This window comes from Bemisia tabaci, chromosome 8 (assembly GCF_918797505.1).
Source record: "Bemisia tabaci chromosome 8, PGI_BMITA_v3".
Lineage (NCBI taxonomy): Eukaryota > Metazoa > Arthropoda > Insecta > Hemiptera > Aleyrodidae > Bemisia > Bemisia tabaci.
In genome coordinates this window covers 11962488-11982946 of record NC_092800.1, presented here as the reverse complement: position 1 = coordinate 11982946, position 20459 = coordinate 11962488, and the positions used below count along the sequence as shown (strand labels likewise).

The following is a 20459-nucleotide window of genomic DNA, read 5'->3' as shown; positions in this document are numbered from 1 at the left end:
TGCCTTTTAAATCTCACCTTTTAATCTAGCAGTGTCGTTGAACAGCAATTGAATAGTGAACTGTGTGTTCAAAGCCACAGCAGGAAATATTATACCCTTTTCTGAATATTTTACATTTTTCAATGCTAATGTCCCTATTTCTCTGGACATTTATAAGGGATAAGATGATAATGAAAAGTTAAGAGAACAATTCTAGAATGCTGAGAAATAATCACGGCTTTATCTTATTTATTCTTATTACACTTATGTTCATCCAGTTCAAGCTACAACTTAACATCACATGAGCTGTTTACAGTCTTAAACTTAAAAACAAAGGAAAAACTTAATGATTCAGGAACTGGAGTCCTTGCATATTTTACCAGGGGCACCAAAGAATGGAATTTCAACAGAAATATTCACAACTTATCAACAAAACAAGAATACCTGGCCAATGAACACCGTACTGTACATTAAATACATGATATGAACTTTTTCATGGTGGAAAGAAATAATAAGCTTGGCGTGCCCCTGGTGATTTAATTTTAGAAATATCAAAGAGAATATGAAGCCTCGTAAGTAAAAACAATGAATGTGCAATGCCTTGAGCAGGGAACATACATGGTTTTTACATAAAAGGCAATATGTTGATAGCTTAACGAGAAAAATGCATACCTCTTCCTACCGTGCTTCATCTCTCAATCAGTAGACCAATGAGCATTATTTCTTGGAAACTTGTGTCTCTTTTCTTCTTTGCTCAAAGTAAACTCTACAAAATTTTTGGGAAATTTTTTTTTTGCTCATGTCCCTTATAAAACACATAACAGGAGTTGAAACTTTGTAACGTTGAGATCTAGATGTGTTTTTTCTGAGTTAAGCTATCTATTAATTTTACACATTGCCTGTACTACATATTTGACTGTCAACACATGTTGAATGCGCATATTCATAGCAGATGCACCCCCCTCCCCCAAAATAAACACTTCAACGGAAACAAAAAACAATAAAGAAAACTCTTAAAACAAAAGATCTATTAGAATAAAACTGAGGACAATAAATGCATATTCTTCCGTGCCACAGTTTCAAAAGTTCTCTGGTCACATGAGCTGAGAACATGCTGGCGATTATTTTATAACTACTGTTGGCTAGCTTGTAACCCAACAATCAGATAGATGGAACTAGGTATAAAATTTTAAACTGTACAAAAATAAAAATCTAGTGTCTGACACATAATTACAAAAATTTACAAACTGGAGATAAGGTTAAAAGAGAAACTCATTGAGGAGGATTTGGGCCAGTTTTGACATCTCTCCTGGTGATGCAAACAGAGATAGCAAGAAATCATAAGAAAATCAAAGAAACTTGGATTCTATTGCAAGATGTACATGATTTACTAAAATGGTGGAATCATGTAAGGACCATACTGCCATACAACCTAAAGTTTAGCCCGATCTGCTGTATTCGTAGAAGTTAGCTATAACATTGGAGATTTCATTTCTTGAGTGATACATCTCCTCAATGTCACTCTGATTGGCTCAAATTAAAATCTTCAGTTGGTCTATTATCAAAATTGATAGACAAAGCTATAGACAAGGAAGACAAAGGGAAAATGGAGCAATCTTATTGGGAAAAATGGGTGGTTGTTGTGAAGTAAGGGTGGAAAATAATGGACTAACTATAAGGTCTCTCGTAGGTTGAAGTCAGTTAGTCTATTATTTACCTCCTCAGTCCGTCGCAATTATCTGCTTCAACCCATGATATCGCTACATTTTTTCTCCCGTTTTTGTTACATACCTATATATCTTTGTCTATCATCTTCAATTATCAGCCTGCTGCTCTTTTTGATGGAAGCAGCCACACTACCTAGCCCTTGTTTAAAAGAAAGAATTGAAAGGAAGAGCAACAGGAAAACAAGCAAACAAGTTATTCTGCAAGAGGAGCATGATTTTTTTCCATTGCAATTGAGAGAGTTAAGAAAAAAAGAAAATTAGTACGTTCTTATACTAGAGAAACAGAGCAGTGACAGTTCAATTTGAATTAGAAAAAATAAACCAAGTATTATTGACGCGAACGAGACTAAAAAGAACGTTGCCGGGAGAGTTAACAAGCATCGTAACTTACGAGATGGGTAGTCCGTTAAGTTGGTTCGGTTTGTTATCCTTTGGAGTCAAATAAGCTCATTGATAAAGTGACAGAAAGAGAATGAAGCTGCTGAAGAAAAAGCTGCTCTTGGAAACTGAACACTTAAAGATACAAGAGTTTTCCTAAAAAAAACTTTGTGCAGGTGACAAAATTTCCACCCTTTCATGGCAACAACTGACACAAATTGCAATAGCTCAACATTACGTGTATTTTCTTCTGTCTTCAATATAAAGATGGAAAAGTGAAAAAGAATCTTCAGTAATAATTATTGCAGTCTCCTGAGAATGTTCTCTTGCTCTCATCTTGACAAAACGAACAAGGGCAGCATCTATTTAAGAAAATGATTATGTAGGTATCACCAACGTTCAAGAATTACTTTGGTTACCATCTAGGGCTGTCCCATTCTAATTTTTACTGTCCATCCCCAAATCTTATGAATGGAAAAAAATTAACTTCACAGCACCATCGGACAGAGACAACACCATGGTTTAAACTCAAATTGCACAAAATCAACTTTGTTTTATAACACCTGAGGGAGGAAGGCTAGTGCTTTAATTAATACACCTCTCATCATTGGTGTATTCCATGGTTTATTCCACTTCTGTCCCACTTTTGATAAAATATTATTAAATCACTGATTGATAAATAAAAACAGAGGCAACATGGTATGCACCATGGCAATAAGAGACATCATCCACAGTGTTTTTCAAAGAGCCATACCTCTATGATGGATGGATGTAACCGAGTATCATTTAAACAGATCACATTGTTTCCTACTTATTATTGAGATTTAACTTTTGAAACCAGATTTAACAGACCATGACTGTCCTTTCCAAATTAGTAATGGGCGTATTAATCAGTGGAACCATCTTGCATGAAGAAAAAAGTACAGCAGCTGGAGACACACATAAAACTTCATCATAAAGTATTTGTGGTTGAGCACCCACCACCATAAAACAGGATTCATCTGAGAGAACAGTTGGGAAACTTAAAATTCTCGGTAGTAATTCAAATAGCACTTCAAAGCATGAGGCAATGGGAGTGCTTTCACTTTGGCTTTCATGACCGTTGAATATGTTACGGCAGGAGTAGACTTGGAAGCTGCATCTTCCCCCTCCGCTTCAGCACCGCTCTCATTCTTTTCTTGAGTTTTGGTTCTTTTCGTATCATCTTCATCGTCCGGCTCAGAATCAGAAGAGCTAGAAATCGAATCGTTCAATACAATTCTACGGCTAATCAAGATGTGCTCATCCACTTCCATTTCGTTGCTGGTAGCAGAGGAAAAACTAGATTCATGGGAGCTTGTGACGTCACCGGTAGGTTCGTGATTATTAGTTGGTTCGCGTGAGTTTTCAGTTGGTGCCGGGCCTGTCTCTTCGTTAGCGGTCACGGTGAAACTGAAGCTGGACGAGCTAGACTCCTCCGGGGTAGATTGGAAGGTAAGATAGGTGAAGACTCTCGGGTTGTTCGATGCTGAATCACGTTTTGTGCGTTTTTTCAGCCCACCACTTTCGGAATCATTGCTTTCTGCATCGCTTGAGGCAGCAGACTCACGTTTGCTTGTGGATTTCTTAGGACTAGTGTTACCTGGCTCCGCCGCTGATTGGCTCTGGTTCTCTTCTACGTTGCTGTGATTGGAGGATTCATTGTTGTCGCTGGAATCAGGGTTCCACGTAGGATTTCCGTGTAGGGGGAACTCGAGGGATGAGGATGAAGAGGCGTCATCAGAATCGTCGGACCAGTCAAAATCACCTGAGCCTGAAAATAAGAATGAAGATAAAAAATAAATCATGTTTCATAAAAGAGGAGTGGAAATTAAAAAACTGAGTGTGATCAGATGTTGTTAAAGATTATGCATGGTGTTCTTAAACAAAATGAACAGTAATCAAGGTTGCCACAGAATTTGGAAAATGAAATTCCCTGACATTTCCCTGATTTCCCTGAAATTTAGGCGGAATTCTCTGACAATTGAAGATGTGACGGATGGTTAAGAAGGCATAATTGAAAATAGTTTTCAGGCAAAATTTGTTGTTTGAAACCTCAAACCCATTTTAGAAAGCAAATGAAGGTGATTTAACAAATTTTCCCTGACATTTTCGTCATTATTGTCATTTTCCCTGACATTTCCTGGTTTTCCCTGACTTTATAAATTCCCTGACATTTCTCGGTTTTCCCTAACTGTGGCAACCCTGTGTAATGCACTCGCTTTAAAAGCTTTTTGAGTCAGTTGCATCTATGAGCCGCCCGCTTGAAAAATGTCTGCACAACTCTAATGAATTTCGTTGTGCGTGAGTGAATAAAAATTTTAATTATTTGACCTGCAGCTTTCGTAGAAAAGTTCCCTAAATTCAAAAATTTAAAGAAAATAAAAGCTTCTGATTGTAATATTTTTGTCATAATTGTAACTGCCTCCGTTTCCAGGACTGGAGAGCAAAGTGAAAACAGCCCCAGTTTAGATATTAATTCAAGTAATGTTGTCTTAACTTGACTCAAACATAAATGGAACAGTGAGATCAGAGAAAATACACAAAAAAGAAATAAACATACCAAAGGTAGAGTTTAATTCTGCTTCATGACGACCCACAAAATCAGAAACAGAAATAGGCAAGGCAGTGACTCGCGTCAGTGGAGACCACTTTTGATTAGATTTCTTCTTTGGACGAGTACGATTCATGTTATCAATTTCTGGATGTTCTTTCTTGGCATTGCTTCTTAGCGTATTGCGAATGGCAGCTCGACACAAAGCTTGAAGAGAGAGAGGCTCCACAGAGGCTGTTAAAGTAATACAAATAAATGAATAAATAAAAAAGATTGAACTATCAACAGATTACATGAGTATGACAAGCAACTTCAGATACTGTCTGATCCTTTGAAAACATTGAATTTTGACTTAAGCAAACTATTCATCAAGTAGTAACTTTTCAAACTACTTTACTGGGAGGTGAAGTTCTCTTATCAATTTGAACAATGGATCATTTTTCTGCCAAGAGCGCAAAAATAATGGCCCTAAAGCTCTTGGGTTCGAGCACTTGACTGCAACTGGATCAGTGGTAAAATCAACAATAGTTATATTTATCTGGACTAACTATGCAATATTTTTTACATCCCATTGAATTTTTTGATTTAAATTATAGATTAAATGGTACATTTGACACGATAAAAGATCTCAAATCTTGTAGAACCATGATGATGAAATAAAATACTCGAAAAAATACAAGATAATTGTTAAAATTTTAGGACCCTACACAACACCGAGGGTGCAGAAAGTTTGTTGCCTTCACATTTTTTTAGGCAAATTCAAAGGCTGCCTTCAGATTTCTGACAACGTACAACATCCTTCCCTTCACAATTCTTGAGTCAGCTTTCTCATTGCTGTCCACAAGACAGGGGGCTTCACTACTTTCTTCACATAAAACACACAGTTCACAGTTTTCTTCACTAAAAGTTATGTGCTTAGCAGTCACCCTCTAAAAGAATCACATGTTCTATAGTTTCATTCACAAAAAGTAGCCCTACCTTCATATTTTTCTCACTTTTCAGATGCCTTTACATTTCAAAAACCCTTTTAAGGCGGATTTCACATTTTTATCGCGATCGACCATGGCTGGATCGGTCGTTCGGTCAAGGAAGTTTTACACATCTGCACAACACCTTACACAAAACACTTTTGAACCTACCAATGCTGAACAGCAGCTAATTGGCTTGTTTTGGTGAAACTATTCTTGTTTTTACTGAGAGTCTAAAACTTTGATGGTGCAATATTAGAGATTAAAACTTACGTAACGACACAGACTCCATTTTGTCATCTGGCTCAGGAATAATCAAGGGAGCAAAAGACACAGGTAGAACAGAGGAGGCAACCCATCTTGTTTCATCAATTCTCTTGTACTTCATGAGAGTATCTTCAATAGGCATTACGAGTACTCCACCAACCTTAAAAAAAAAATTAAATAATTTTTTTATTCCTTTCTGTTCCTTCTGGACTTTCTGAATAAATTCAATGCATTCTATGCTTTAATATCTGCCACAGTTAATGGTCTACTTGACTAGTATTCAGCTTGTGTTCTTGAGCAAAAAGCTCGGATCGGCTGATACAAGTATAATCTACAAAATCCAGGGTTGCCACAGAATTTAAAAATGAACTTCCCTGACATTTCCATGAAACATTTTGGTAAAATTCCATAACAAATGAGGATACGCCAGATGATTAAAAGGACATAATTTAAAATAGTTTCCAGCAAAATTTGTTGTTTGAAAAGTCAAACCCATTCCAAAAAGTAAATAAAGGTAACTTGGCAATTTTCTCTGACACTTCCGTCATCTTCCCTGACATTTCTAGGCTTTCCCGGACTTTTTAAGATTCCTTAACATTTCCCAGTTTTCCCTGACTGCACTCATTGCTGTAAATTAAAAGATCTCTACCTAGGAATAAGGAGTTTTTTTATGAAGTATCAACTTTCCGGCAAATTTCATAAAAATCAATTTAAGACCATCACACCACCAGTTCCAAATAGTTGATGATAACGGATGATGTTGAGACTATATTCCTATTTAATGGCTTGCATTAGTAGCAGGTAAATGTCAAAGCAGGCATTTTGTCAAACGCCTGGGAAAGTGATCAAATAGTCTCACTCAGAGTTCAATTCTGATTCTTCTACTAATTTCGATCAAAAAAATTATTTGCCTCCATAGTTAGGAATTATTTTTTAAAAATTTGCATTGTTTTGTGGTTGCTATAATGATTTCTTCACTTCACATGAACCTTCATCTCAAAAGATGCAGCATTTTTTTATGAAAGGGTTATCAGCTTTAAGGATAAAAAATGTATGAAGCACATTTTAAAAGAAGAATACAATGATAGTTTGCAGTTGGAAGAATTTTTACTTTCAGAATATTGAAGACTCGAGGGTTCTTTGTGAAGTCATTCAAAACTTCTTAAACTTTCAAAATTTGACCATAATTATTAGGCATTGGATAAAATACCTGATTTGACTACTAGCCTGCTACACATACGCAAGAAAAAAGCATACACACTCAGTGTCATATTTACCTTGATAAAATCATTGATGAATGGTTGATACTTTTTGGGGCATTCAGCTCCACAGTAGACTCTATCATATTGGCGAGTTATTTTTAAGTTTAAGCTGTTTCCTGCAACAATGAAATACGTAATTCAATCACAAACTAGAACATTTAACACTGAAAGTAACACTTGGAGCAATTAAGTGATGTTACCTACAAAAATAAGAAAAGAACATTGCAAGAGTGTTGTGCTTAAAACTGTGCATAAGTACCAAAAGGTAAGTCTCAAGGGTACACAGAAACCTGTTCTTCTGACTTAGCAAGGACTCCTAGAACAACAATTCTGAGTTTAGCTCATTTTCAGGGAACATGTTTGAACTTAATTGCAAACATGTAAAAAGTATCCGCCGACAGAAAAACTGAAATTTTTAGAGGCATGTTCCAATTGCTTACTAAGGTACAAAATAGTCATGGTCTGAAACTTAACCAGACATTTTGAAAATTCCAGGACTTCCTAAGGTTTTACAAAAAATTTGCGGGAAAAAACCTCAGAGCCTTCTTGAATTTTGGGTGACCTTCCTGATTACGCCCAGAATTCTACATTTTCTGCACCTCTCGTTTTCCAGCTATTGTTACTAATGATACGGTGTTGAAAATGTGACAAGAATTTTACATCAATCTTACACCTATTTTTTATTCTTTTGATGCCTTGCCTCCTTACTAGAATTCACAAAACAAATTTCCAAGTATATTCTATAAATATTTTACCTATTTCACATTTGATAATTTTAACAAATAAGCTCTTCTGGCAGAGTTGAGGTAAACTTAATAAATGTTGTACAGTATGTAATTATAGTACCAGTTTTTATGACTAAGAATGTATCTTTTGTACCACTTCAGCAACAAATGTCAGTAGGTATTCCTATAAAATTACTGTCTAGTCTCAGATTCAATTTCAGTCTATACTTTAAGGAAATATTGTTGCCCATTATTAAAAATATCCAGAGAATATATTTAGGATATTTTATTACAAGGTTTTGCTTTAATTAACTGGGGCGTACCTGAAAGGGTTATCTAAGTTTCCAATGACCTCAAGGCATTTGTCAATAAGACTGAGCTGTACAAAACAAAGGAAGTAGATGAATGGAGAGAGACAATCAGCTGGCTTGCTAAATTGATGATGCTCTCATATGAGGGTTTCCCAACAAATTCAGATGTTCATAAATTTTATTTCAAGTGCTATTAAAAACTTTTAGACCTACCTTTTACAAAAACTGGCTCACAAAAATCAAAGGCATCTAGGGCGTTGGATGTTGTTTTGAAGAGCTCCAATTTTTCATGAGCATAATTTATCACATCTTCATGCAGTTCAATTCCATGATTTACACCATTAGACCCTAAAACAATATTATAAAAATTTCAACTTCAAAAACGCAGTGGACACGGAAATTTTCAGGATAAATAAGCACTGAGTATGAATGATGATCTGGTGAGTAATTAATAAATTATGATAATTGACAAATGATGGTATATCATGATGCCTTGAAATGCTTTTGAAGATAAAATTTATTAGATATGCATTTCAAAAATATTGATGTGATAGTTTGGAGAACTAGGAAAACAAAATTTATCATGCACATTCTGATATTAATCAAAAATATAGGGCAAAAATTCATGAACCGAGGTTTTAAAAACAAATACCTACTTAGTCTGAAGTGAAACGAATAATTCTCTTTATTACCGAATACATCCCTCATTCAGTTTTGGTTGTGTTGCAGGGGGGGGGGGGGGGTGTTGATGGGGAGGAGTGTTTAGAAAGTCTGTGACCCAGAATATTTCCCCAAAAATTCCTGCTGATCAGAGGAATCTTTCAAACTTTAGACCTCTAAAAATTTCTGGCAAAACTGCCCAGTTCGAATTAAGGATATCTACTGGCATTTTTTTCACTCTGATGCTTATTATCATGGGTGGTAACATTTATCTCTAGATGTGATCTTCATTGCTTGGAGTAAGATAAGCTTATGCAACACGAAAAAACGCAAGATGATATCATTAATATGATTATGCTTGCATACATGAAAGTCCATAGAGGAGCATTTCTTCTCCTTGGCAAGAATATTAGTCATTGCATTGATAAAATCCACAAATTGCTATTAAAAAACCTTAGTCTTGGAATAATTCTGAATCAAAATTGATGAAAGTTAAAGAAATAAGATTTTTACCTAAAACGAGGCCAATCATGGTGCTTAGGTAACCAGTGCCCGATCCAATATTGAGGAAACTTAGACCTGGTTCCAAGTCCAAATTCTCCATTACCTCGCTGTAAATGCAAGGAGCAGATAAGTGTGTGTTTCCTCTTCTCCAGGCAAAGTCCTTGTAAGCATGTTTAACATCTACCGGGAAGAAATAGAACGCTCGGTCTACACTCCTGCTGATTCTTTCAACGAGTTCTGACTTGATCCTGCCCACCTCTAGCAAATTATCCACCAGTTCATCGTTATTTGCTCCTGTGCTGATCGAGCCCCCCATTGCGACACTGAAAACTGAGGAAACAGAGGAAAACAGTCGTGTTAGAAGGCCACATATCTAACTAGGACATAGCTACGCTACAAATCAGAAGACAATGAAATTAGTCAGGAGATGACTGCAGTGCATCTGAAATTGGATTGAAAGAATCATTGAGCTAGATGGCTCCATGAATGGACAAAAGAAATAGAACGCTACTTGATATGCAAATGCATTCAAAGAGGTACATATTGATGCAAATAGATCACACGTCTGATTAGCATAAGAAAACAAACCCGACCAAATTATTCATTGATCTCTAGACATGTGAAGAGATTTGCTGTGACAGAAGCCGAGGTCAGTTACATAAATTACTGCGAAAAAAGTAACCAATCCGTCAGATCCTGGGGATAGACCAACGCTTAATGTGTTCTGAAGGATCTAAAACCAAAGGCACAATTTATCTCCTCAAACATGGCCTTAAACAATTAGTAACTTTTGAGTACTAAAATGTAACTGTGGAAAAAAAAATCATTCCTTCGAGTACGAATTATCCGTTCCTTTGCCAGTTGTTAAGGGTGTGAATAAATAATACTTTGCACATTATTCAAAAGCAAAAAGATGATGCGCAATGGACATTCAATTTCCTAACTTAAAAGTGTAAAGGTATTAGGAAGGAACAATACTCTTAATTGCCCTATTAATGAGCTGTACAAATTCTCCACTAATTTCAGTCCCTGAGGGCATTCCCTTCACCCAGATACTGAGGTCAAAGATGTGGATTCAGAACACATTAATAAGCTTTTGACAACTATTATTAATCAAGTCGAAGCTCATATTACGAAAAATACATCGAGAAAAGCATCAGAAAGACTGGGCTATTGATAAAATTCGACTTACATTGATGCTGGTGAAAAAGTAGAATGTACTTAAGATGTCTGACAGAAATTTGTTTACATTAAATGCTGGAGAAAGCTAACAATCTAACACAGATAATGCGCAGCAATCGCGCACGTATGATAATGGAATAAGACTTACTTGAAACGTATCAAAATGTGCGAGATGGCAGTTAGAATGGGCTACTGGAAATGTTACAAAAATTACAAACGAGTATTAACATCATGAAAATGAAATCAAAGTTCAAGAAAAGTCTCAGAGAGAGATGGAGATTGGTACGGGACGCTGATAGCTGATACGACGTATGTGCCTGCGGTTGGTTGTCTTGTCGCGTTTGTTGTTGTTTTTGTAGTAAATCAGCTGATCAACACGGTATTCTTGTGAATGTGTGCGTAGGTCATCCATGTGTGTGTAAGTTTTCGATTGTGTCGGTGGCGGAGATGCCAAGTATAACACTCAGGTTCAATTTTCGTAAAATTTTGCTATTAATAATTTATTTCGCTAAAATTCTTAGAGATTTATTTACTGATATCTGAATTTCTTATTAGACACAGAAGAATTCATCGCAACAGAAACAAACAAGAAACAAACAACTACAAGCAATCTGACAACATCATGTGCATGCGCTCGCTGCTCCAGCCAGACAACTTCCCCTCATCCTCGTCATTTCTCCTCTCCCTCCCTCTCATTTTCGCTAGATGACCAATCACGTGTTTGTTTTGTTCAGATTTGATTTTGAAACAACAACATGAATTCGATCAAGTGCTTCTGTAATTCTTGAAATTCTTAATAAAAGTGCTTTCAAGTGTGTTTTCCTTCGTAATAGTGTCTTTTGACTTTTGGTATGTGCTGTTCGTTTGCGTAAGTCACACTTTCATGTTTAACAACAGGTTTTCAGAGGGAAGTTTACTTTCCTTTTGAGGGAAAATTGTGCTTGTGTGTGAGCTTTTTCCCTTTGTAATGAGATATCAGCTTTAAGCTGAACTTTTTACGCACGTCGGCTAAAAAACTCCAACATCCTGTCTAATGGGAGTTAAGATGATTCGTCAAGCTCAAGTGACGTGGTCGAACTGGCATGCGATATATCGCATCGATTAGGTAAAAAATCTCAGCAGAACGTAAATTTTTAGCAAATAAAAGGATGATAGCCCCTGCGCATGAGCTTAAAGAATCATTCTAAACCCAAAAATTGGCAAAATTCAAAGAAATGAAAGTAGAATAGTGTTTGGAAAAAAACCTTGCATTCGATGCAGAAATCGATAACTGAATCGAATGCGAGGTTAATTCCAAACATTATTCTGCTTTCAATTCTCTGAATTTTGCCAATTTTTTGGTTAAAATGATTCTTTACACTCATGTGCAGGAGCTATTGTCCTTTTTCTTCCTAAAAATTCCAAATCTGCCGAGATTTTTGACCTAATCGATGCGATATATTGCATGCCAGTTTCCCCACTTCACTTGAACTTTACGAATCACCTAACGAATAGAAAAGGTAACAGCAGTTGTTCTACCAAAAAATGCCTCGGACAGCTTCAAGTAGAAACAGGGATGGAGAAATGCTTGAGTTTTTAAATGGACGTATCTCTGCCAAATGGAACCAAGCACCATAGAGGGTATAAGGAGAATATGGGATGGATTGATGGGTGCTGCTGATTGCGCAGCTTATTCCGTCCTATGATCGCAATGCTTCTCCATGTTGAATGGCGCCCTTTGACAGAACGCACTGTCTGGCATTCTAAAATCCTCAAAAGAAACTCAAATCGGCGCTTAGTTTTTTTAAGCAGAAATATGTTTAAATGGACATAGTAAAACTACTTGCCGCAATTGGAATGAGTTTCTCAGAAAGAAACCGCTCCACATAAAGTTGAAACTGAGAAAAAGAGGTATGAAGTTTTATTCCTCCTTAAGACTCAATGTGGCAAATAAACTCTAGCCCCTCTTTCTACAAACTATGTTCTTTTTCGACTTCGAGTTTTTTGGCAGGAGAATAGATTCGACTAGACGAACTCAAAAATATTCTCAACTCAATTTTTTTTAAAATTTGGGTTGGTTCCTTTCTGATTAACTCGGTCCAATTATCGCTCACTTTACTATAGGCTTTTAAAATGACGCTTCTGTTTATTTAAAATTTCAGTATTGTGAGTTCCTAACCCCTCATCTTATTCCGGTGTCCACTCTGGCTTAAGCTGAAGTCAAAATCAATAAAATGGACTCATCTTCGCCTGGAAATGTCAATGGCAGCTCTAGTGTAGCCAGCAATTATTTCACTGTTGGCGATCCCGGGAAAGACGCACCTCCAGTAGTCTCCAACGTTGAGCTAGTTCCTGTCAGTGTTATTAGTAAGTATTTGTACTAACATACGCACCCGGTTTTCTCCAGGGGTTGCAGAGTCTTTTAAAGAAACTGCTATTCTAATGGCTAGTACATAAAAGTCGGTTAATTGTTTTCAAAGGTCATAGTACCTATGTTGTCATCACCTATTAAATGCTTCAAGTGAAATTAAAAGGAAGTTTCAGCTCTGATAATCTCTGTTGGGGAATGCCATGATCAGGTTTCAGTCTTTACAATGTTGCTACTTTTTTTCGGTACCTATGTTTGTCTGTAAAATATGTCACCCAGTCTAGGACTTCTCCTGTAAAAGGGCATACAAGGCTTGCAATGCTGGTAAAATTCTGAAATTTTTTATAGCATTTACAGTTGCATTCTAATTAATATGTCAGTTGTGCTGGTCACAGAACCGTGTTTTGATGCTTAATTCTTGTAGATGAACCAAAAATAATAAGATCCGTCCAAACCGCAACTTTCCACATTCAATATCAACCGAGATATCCTTCATTGAAAAGTCAGGTTTTTAATGTCATCCACCGCGGTAGTGACATCCTTGGTTCTTTCCACCTTGTTTTCATCCAAGTTTTATGTTGAGTAACCAGTGCGTCACTGACTGATGAAAACAAGGTGGAAGAAACCACGGTGAATGACGTCAAAAACCCAACTTTAAAAGGGCGATATAAGGTATATTAAGGGGGACAAGGGGTATTACGGGGTTAATATTGAACGCAGAAACTTTGGGCAAATCTAATTATTTTTAACTAATTTTTAAGAATCAAGCATCAAAACACGATTCTTTGACCAGCGCAACTGAACCATTAAGAGCAGATAAAGTAGCAAGACAATAAGTGTAGCCTTTAAATTTAAAATTTTTCCCTGGGTTATTGGCCATTTTTGTCAGTGTAATCAGGGAAATGTCTGAGAATCTTATTTTTGAAAATTGCTAGACACCCTGACATGGCATGCGAGACGCGGGGAAGGCAGAACTTTGCCCAATGACCCAGTGGGTACATGTTTCTAATTAGAGTCCCCGTACGTTTTTTCTTTTGAAAGAAAACAAAGCAACACAGGAAACGCATTTAAAATTCTCTGTTAAAATATACTATGAAGACAAGAAAGGATTATAGAGTCCAGCCAAGCCCCTCCTATTCATAAGTCTAGTTCCCAAACAAGATCTTACTTTCCATCAAATTAGCCTTTTTAAAGAATTACCAGATGGTATTAAGAATTCTCATTTTGTATGGTTTGATTTTTCAGAACAGCGATTCAGAAACTGGTTTTCAGCCTTCCCATACTTTAATGTCATACAGTCACTGGCATTCAACACGGTCACAAAGACTGGTAAGTTCTTTTCTTTGTCTTTTATCGTTTGAAAGATAGTGAGGAGTACAGAAGAAAAAAAGGGCAAGTCCAGTTTTCTCAATTCAAGAGAGCCTTTTTGATAAAACCTCTAGCAATAGATATCGGAATGTTGCAGATTGTCCAGGAGATGGTCTTTTTTTTTTCATAAAACAGGCTTTACAGGTAGGAATTACTTACTGGCTTTTATGAATTTAGGAACATTTCTGTCAGCTCAGCCTTATTTCAATTGCAGCTACGCAGGAATAGAAGTAGAAAAAATACCCTATTCTTCACCAAAAAATAATCTATAATTTGGCTTGCAGAATCTCTAAAGAAATTTTACCAAAACCTAGTATCAAGTCTTAGTTGAAATTAAAATAAGCATACCAATATTTTTAATTTTTCCAGCCATTTTTTTAATATTTTGTTAAAGCGCTGCTTTACTTTTGAGAGTCTTGGTTCAGGAGAGTTTAGTGTGGGCAAAGAAATTAAAGCAGTGTTTTACCAAAATATAAAAAAAAAAATGTTGGAAAAAGTTAAAAAAAATTGGTAAACTTTATACAGCCATTAAGGAATTTTACTCTCAGCTTGCCTAAAATAAGCCTGTTTCCCTAAATTTAATACTCATCTATGACGTAAAAAAAATGTTCTTGGTTCTTATTATTTCTTTCTTTTATTGTATTTCGAGTTTGTCAAATTGAAATTTAGTGCCGAAATTAATATGTTATTTCATTTTTCAGATGATTCGATTGTAGTGGCAGCTCCAACTGGCTCCGGTAAAACTGTGATATTTGAGCTTGCAATAATGCGATTGCTCGAACAACACTGGCCTTTCAGTGAAAACTGTTTCAAAATTGTTTACAGTACGTTGAAATTTTAACTTCTTTTTTTTCCATATCATACAGAGTCCATTGTAGTGTATAATGCTCCCACACTACTTTCTGGGCACTCTATCACGGAAAAACTGAACTTTATAGCATTACGTTTCTGTGTATTATGTCAACCAAGCTAGGAACAAAAATTGAGTCAAAAGTAGTTTTGTGTCCATTTAGCTATGTATTTTATTTTACACACAATGGTAAAAGTGGGGAGGTAATACATAAGTATGTTCATCAACTTAGACAAATTCTAACAATTATTGAAGATTGACATGAGGTGTAAACTTCAATACACAGATGGTTGTATTTTGACTTTTCCCATCACTGGTCATTATTTATTTTAAATTTGCTCCTTGAAGCAGTTGCTGATGAACAAATAGAGCTGTTATTTATGATTGGTGCAGTCGGGTAGGAAACGTCATTGTCTTATGGTCGCATGCTGTTATGTGGGTATCAACATTTTTTAGAGACAAACCTAGGATCAGACCTAAAGCCTAATTTGTTATTAAGTGAAATTTTTTTCAAGAAGTAACCGTCAATTGCCTATTTATGTTCCTTAGTGGCACCCATAAAGGCTTTGTGCAGCGAAAGGTACAATGATTGGAAAAGTAAATTCTTCCAAATCGGGTTAAAATGCCTGGAATTGACCGGTGACACAGAAGAGGAAGTTTTTTCAATTGATGAATACCACCTGATTCTGACAACCCCGGAGAAATGGGACTCGCTAACTCGCAAATGGAAAGAGAATCATTTCCCTGTCCAGAAGGTGAAACTTTTCATGATCGATGAGGTAAGCCTTTTTTCTTAAGTTGTTGCTCCTCTGACGTAAGGGCGTATCTCAATTTTCACTTGAGCCCTGTTCTCCATATGACTACATACTATCTGAGGCTCTCATTTATTAGTAAGTACTATAATTAAAGAATGGCAGATTTTGACTTTTTAGCAAAATAAGGACAGAAGCCTCTGTTTTTAAGCCTGAAAAATCATGCTCCCTAAAAAAGAGTGCAAAATTTGGAGTAATAAAAGAGCTTAATTTGGCCATACAAAGAAGTCAAGTTTGATACAGAGGTCCATTACCATATCAAATACAATGTTTATTTCAATGCCAAATCATGTGTTAATTTCTTAAATTTTTTGCCATGGAAAAATGCCCAAAAAAGTTGACTTGAATGAAAGTTTGAAGTTTCATTTTGCAGATTGAAAGAACAGCCATCTAAAATCCTAATCTACTACATTGAAGGCACATAGAAAGTCGCTAGATTTTTGTGTAACTAAAAAAAATGCTGTAAAAATGAGCCGAACTTCTCACATTTATTAGGACATTAGAGAGTTTCGATTCCAAATTTCCAATCCAATTTAACCCACACACATATTTACTGCTGTGTGAAGGAAAAACGCTGCATGAATATCCAGATGTTACCAAATTTTCCCCCATGAAACATTTATTTTTGAGGAAATGTATGCATATATCTCCTTGAAATTGTTGATACCATAGATTGAATTGCGAATAAAATCCTCTGCAAAATTGGGAGAAAAGTATACACAGGTTTCTCTGAAAATGCGTGTTTTATAAAGGAAAATTGGGCAACATCTCAAGGCTCCTACGACGTTTTTCCTTAGCACGGCAGTTGGATGACAACCTCAGATAAAACCATCCATCCAGGTAAAGACTACTAGTGCTATTAAAAATGAAAATATTGACGTATAAAGTACGGTGTGTGAGCTGCGTCTTGTGTGTTAGTTGGATGAAAGTCTTTCTCATGTTTTATTTAGATTAGTTATAACTTTTCTATTAATTGTAGAGTTGTAAAATTGTTAAAAGTCCTAAGTATTCGTTTGTTTCCTTTCTTTCAGGTTCATCTGTTGAATGAAGAAAAAAGAGGACCCACGCTCGAGGCGGTCGTTTGTCGAATGAAATTAGCTCAAAGTGCAGATCAAAATTCTGTCAACATTCGGTTTATTGCTGTCTCTGCGACAATTCCAAATGTAGACGATATTACAGAGTGGCTTAGTTCAGATGCAGTAAAGGCCAAAAGTTTTCAGTATGTATCTATTTACCAATACATATCATGAAGTTAAAAATTCAGTAAAATGTTTAGTATTATGTTCTACGTTTTTTTCTTCTGGTGCAAAGACTATTAATTTTCAAACTTTTTTTATTTTTATTTTTAAATCACAAATTTTAACTTCAGTCAACAAGTCAATAATTTTAACGGTTATTTTGACCAAGTCATAATTTTATCTTAGTCAAAATGAATTGAAATAACAATGCAGAGGGATCTTATACTTGGCTTCAATTTTAATGGACACAATTTTTTTACCCATGATAATTAGTTCTCTACCTCTAAAATCCTTTCCTTGAAACTCAATATGTTTCGACCAGTGTTCGCAAGCCGAACACATAAATTGAGCTGAAGACTGAAAAGAATGTTTTAATATTCTGGCTCATCCATGTTAAGGTCCTTCAGACTTTAGTGATGCTACCCTTCCCAGTTTTATATTGCCTCATTCCAATTTTATTCTTATCCACGGGACGTTTCAGTGTCTCACGACACCGTTATCAATCACTAAAAAAGTACAAAAATAAAAAAGAAATTGAAATCAAAAGATCGTTACATGGTGATCTAGATAGAGTATTTTAGCCTTGTTTCCACTGTTTTCTTGGTTTGCTTTTACTATTTCCGTTTTGAGTTGCCTGTGTACTTTTGTCTTTGTTCTTTATTCTTATCTTTGCTCCTTCCCTTTTTCCGTTACAATACTTTTATTTACTCCCCGTGTTTTTTTTATTTCTCTTTCCTGTCATTTTTTTTTCATCATGAACATTAGAATTGGTGAAGAATGTCGTCCCGTCAAATTGACCAAAATTGTTATCGGCTACCCAGTTAAAGAGAAACAATCTCCCTACATGTTTGATATAAGTTTGAACTATAAATTGAAAGCACTTATAATGAAGTACGCTAAAGGAAAACCCTCTCTTGTAAGGCATCTGCTTAGCTTCTCTTTTTTCCATTGACACAGAATATTTTTTTGTAATGCATGCTACAGAAAGGCCCAGTCCTAGTATTACTGTTGAAGAGCACTGTTTGCTATCTTATTCAGTCCCTTTTAATTTGATCTTAAACGTCATTTCATCTATTTGTTCGTTTCTTAGGAGGATTGGTATGTTTCAGTCCTCAATTTAAGAAAGAAACAAAAAACACACAACAGAGAAAGAGAGGACATAAAATAAATAGAGTTATTTACAAGAAAAAACTAGTAAAACTGTAAGTCAAGTATGCTTACAGGCTTACAACACTCACCCATTGGGCTTTCAGAACTTGTCACTAATATGCGTTCTGACTGTATTACTGCGCAATTTGCCTGACTGAGAGGGAAAAATGCATTTTTTTAACCTTCTTGTATGCAGCAGACTTCTTGACCCATCAAAAGTGACAAAAAAGTGTGTGTTGTACATGAGAGAATTTATATTCTAAAATATTTAGTTTAGCTTATCAGTTCTATCTGAGACTCCTCTAAAATCGCATGACAACTGGATAGACTATCGACATTGGAAAAAAGTTACTTTGCTCTAATTTTATGTAATTGTCTAGAAAATAGAACAGTTAGTTATAAAATATGGGTGATAATAGTTTATTTCATAACAGAACTAAAATCAGGCATAACTTAACTTGTATCTATGTCTTACAGATATTTTGCAATACCCGAAAGGGTGTTCTTCAAACAGCGAATACGTTGTCAAACGATCTTACCATCTCGATGCCTGCAGCTCACAAGAATTTGGTTACTGAATCAGTCAAGAAAATTGGAGAAGGAAGTCTGAAAGGTTAGTTTCATTTGTGTGTCAAAGCTTCCATTTCCCCCCTGTTGCAGGTCTAGAAGTATGAATGAGGCATTAAATGCATAGAGAACTCTCATGGTAAAACTATGAAAACTTTTGAAGCTTTCGAATTTTCAAAATAATACAATTCAATCAGTACTTGGCATCCAGTTCCGTCTGCAATTGTGACACATATCCTAAATATAAGAAAAATGCTTGAATTGTTAAAATTTTATCAAGGTGCAGTTTCGAGGTAACATGAGTGGAAGGCAAGCTGAGGGGCTTTTTTGCATATTACGCCAATTTAAGCCATTTTTTCCTCTCATAAACAGTAATTGTAAAAGAAATATGAACAAAGAAACAGGGACTGTGCATAAAATTGTGAAATATACCATTCAAGTCGATAAAGTGGTATATTCTGTATGTAATGAATATAATTAGCATTTAATTCGACATTTTGCTGTGAAATCAGATATTCTTCTGTAATAAAGCGAAACGGCTTTTGGCCAAGTTGCGGAAACATTGGATAACAAGAAATGGTCTGTGCTGTGGGACTTTTTGTGCCCTAAATCCATGTCGCAAATGAAAAGAATATTAGTTGATCATCCAAACATGAGTGTACTCAATGATTTAGTCCCCTAAAATAAGAACACTCTTTCATTCGCTTGCGTTTAATGCGGATAAACCTTTGAGTCGTATAGATTCCGTTGTAGAAGACTCCTAACTACCGTGCTAAGGAAAAACGCTGTGTGAATATCCAAGAGTCGCCAAATTTCTTTCGATAAAGTGTTTATTTTTGATTTTTCATCGAAATTTTCAGACACTTTAGATCAAATTACATACAAAATTATCTGAGAAATTGGCAGAAAAATATTCAAAAAATTTCTTGAAAATTAGTGATTTGTCAGAGAAAATTTGGCAATGCCTGAAGGCTCATACAGTATTTTTCCTTAGTACTTATAGCAGTAATGTAGGTATGTGTCATCTACTTGATCATGTCCAACAATCTGTATATTGTGTTGTGAGAACAACCTCTAGAGTATGAAACTTAGTGACCTGACAGTGCGACGCCTCTGATGTATTTAATGCTTGTTTTCAGGTTTACTGAGTAAAGGCATAGGTTGCCACCATGCCGGCTTATCAATCCAAGATCGACGTATAATTGAAGATTTATTCTGTCGTGGATGCTTACCCGTGTTAGTCACCACCAGTACACTTGGTGAGCAAGAAAAATTTGAATCTCTTTTAATAGATTCCAGGCCAAAAATATAAACATCAGACACGCTTAGCCGAAATTAAGTTACCTAATAAAAAAATGCATGGCACAAAGAAGAGAGGAGGAATAATGGATGTAGTCAAGTTGCTCATGTTTGTAAAGTGGGAAGTATTAGTAAAATCAAATCTCAGGTTCCTCCAAAAACTAATACTGAATAGACAATTAATGAGACCTTTGTGATCACAGCACAATGGCCAATGAGTGATTGGCTATCACTTACATCTTCGGCGGGTCCTAAGTGTGTAAAGATTCCTACAGTTATGATGAGTGGATCTTG

At 35.8% G+C, this 20459-nt stretch overlaps 2 protein-coding genes across 4 annotated transcripts in view; one reads left to right on the top strand and one right to left on the bottom strand.

Annotated features, from left to right (window-relative positions):
- Window positions 1–198: 198 nt before the first annotated feature.
- Window positions 199–10869, bottom strand: LOC109033772 (uncharacterized). Of its 2 annotated transcripts, none has more exons than XM_019046547.2 (7): window positions 10684–10869; window positions 9363–9683; window positions 8403–8537; window positions 7169–7269; window positions 5898–6051; window positions 4666–4890; window positions 199–3876 (listed from the first exon to the last, which is right to left on the bottom strand). In XM_019046547.2, exons 2-7 carry the CDS (start codon window positions 9667–9669, stop codon window positions 3107–3109), a joined length of 1692 nt encoding a protein of 563 aa, XP_018902092.2. In that variant the 5' UTR covers window positions 9670–9683; window positions 10684–10869; the 3' UTR covers window positions 199–3106. The 2 variants fall into 2 exon arrangements, with proteins under 2 accessions (XP_018902092.2, XP_018902099.2); XM_019046554.2 differs by lacking the exon at window positions 10684–10869 and adding an exon at window positions 10546–10677.
- A 387-nt stretch (window positions 10870–11256) lies between these two features.
- LOC109033810 (uncharacterized) overlaps window positions 11257–20459 on the top strand; it is a 29903-nt gene continuing 20700 nt past the window's right edge. The window contains exons 1-9 of one of the 2 annotated variants that reach the window (XM_019046602.2): window positions 11257–11403; window positions 12677–12881; window positions 14128–14211; window positions 14952–15074; window positions 15650–15879; window positions 16944–17131; window positions 17916–18066; window positions 18777–18912; window positions 20006–20125. In XM_019046602.2, coding sequence (XP_018902147.2) covers window positions 12749–12881; window positions 14128–14211; window positions 14952–15074; window positions 15650–15879; window positions 16944–17131; window positions 17916–18066; window positions 18777–18912; window positions 20006–20125 — 1165 coding nt within the window. In that variant the 5' untranslated portion in view covers window positions 11257–11403; window positions 12677–12748. Of the gene's footprint in view, window positions 11404–12676; window positions 12882–14127; window positions 14212–14951; window positions 15075–15649; window positions 15880–16943; window positions 17132–17915; window positions 18067–18776; window positions 18913–20005; window positions 20126–20459 lie in introns of those variants that run through there. The other variant, XM_019046592.2, reaches the window with a different exon arrangement.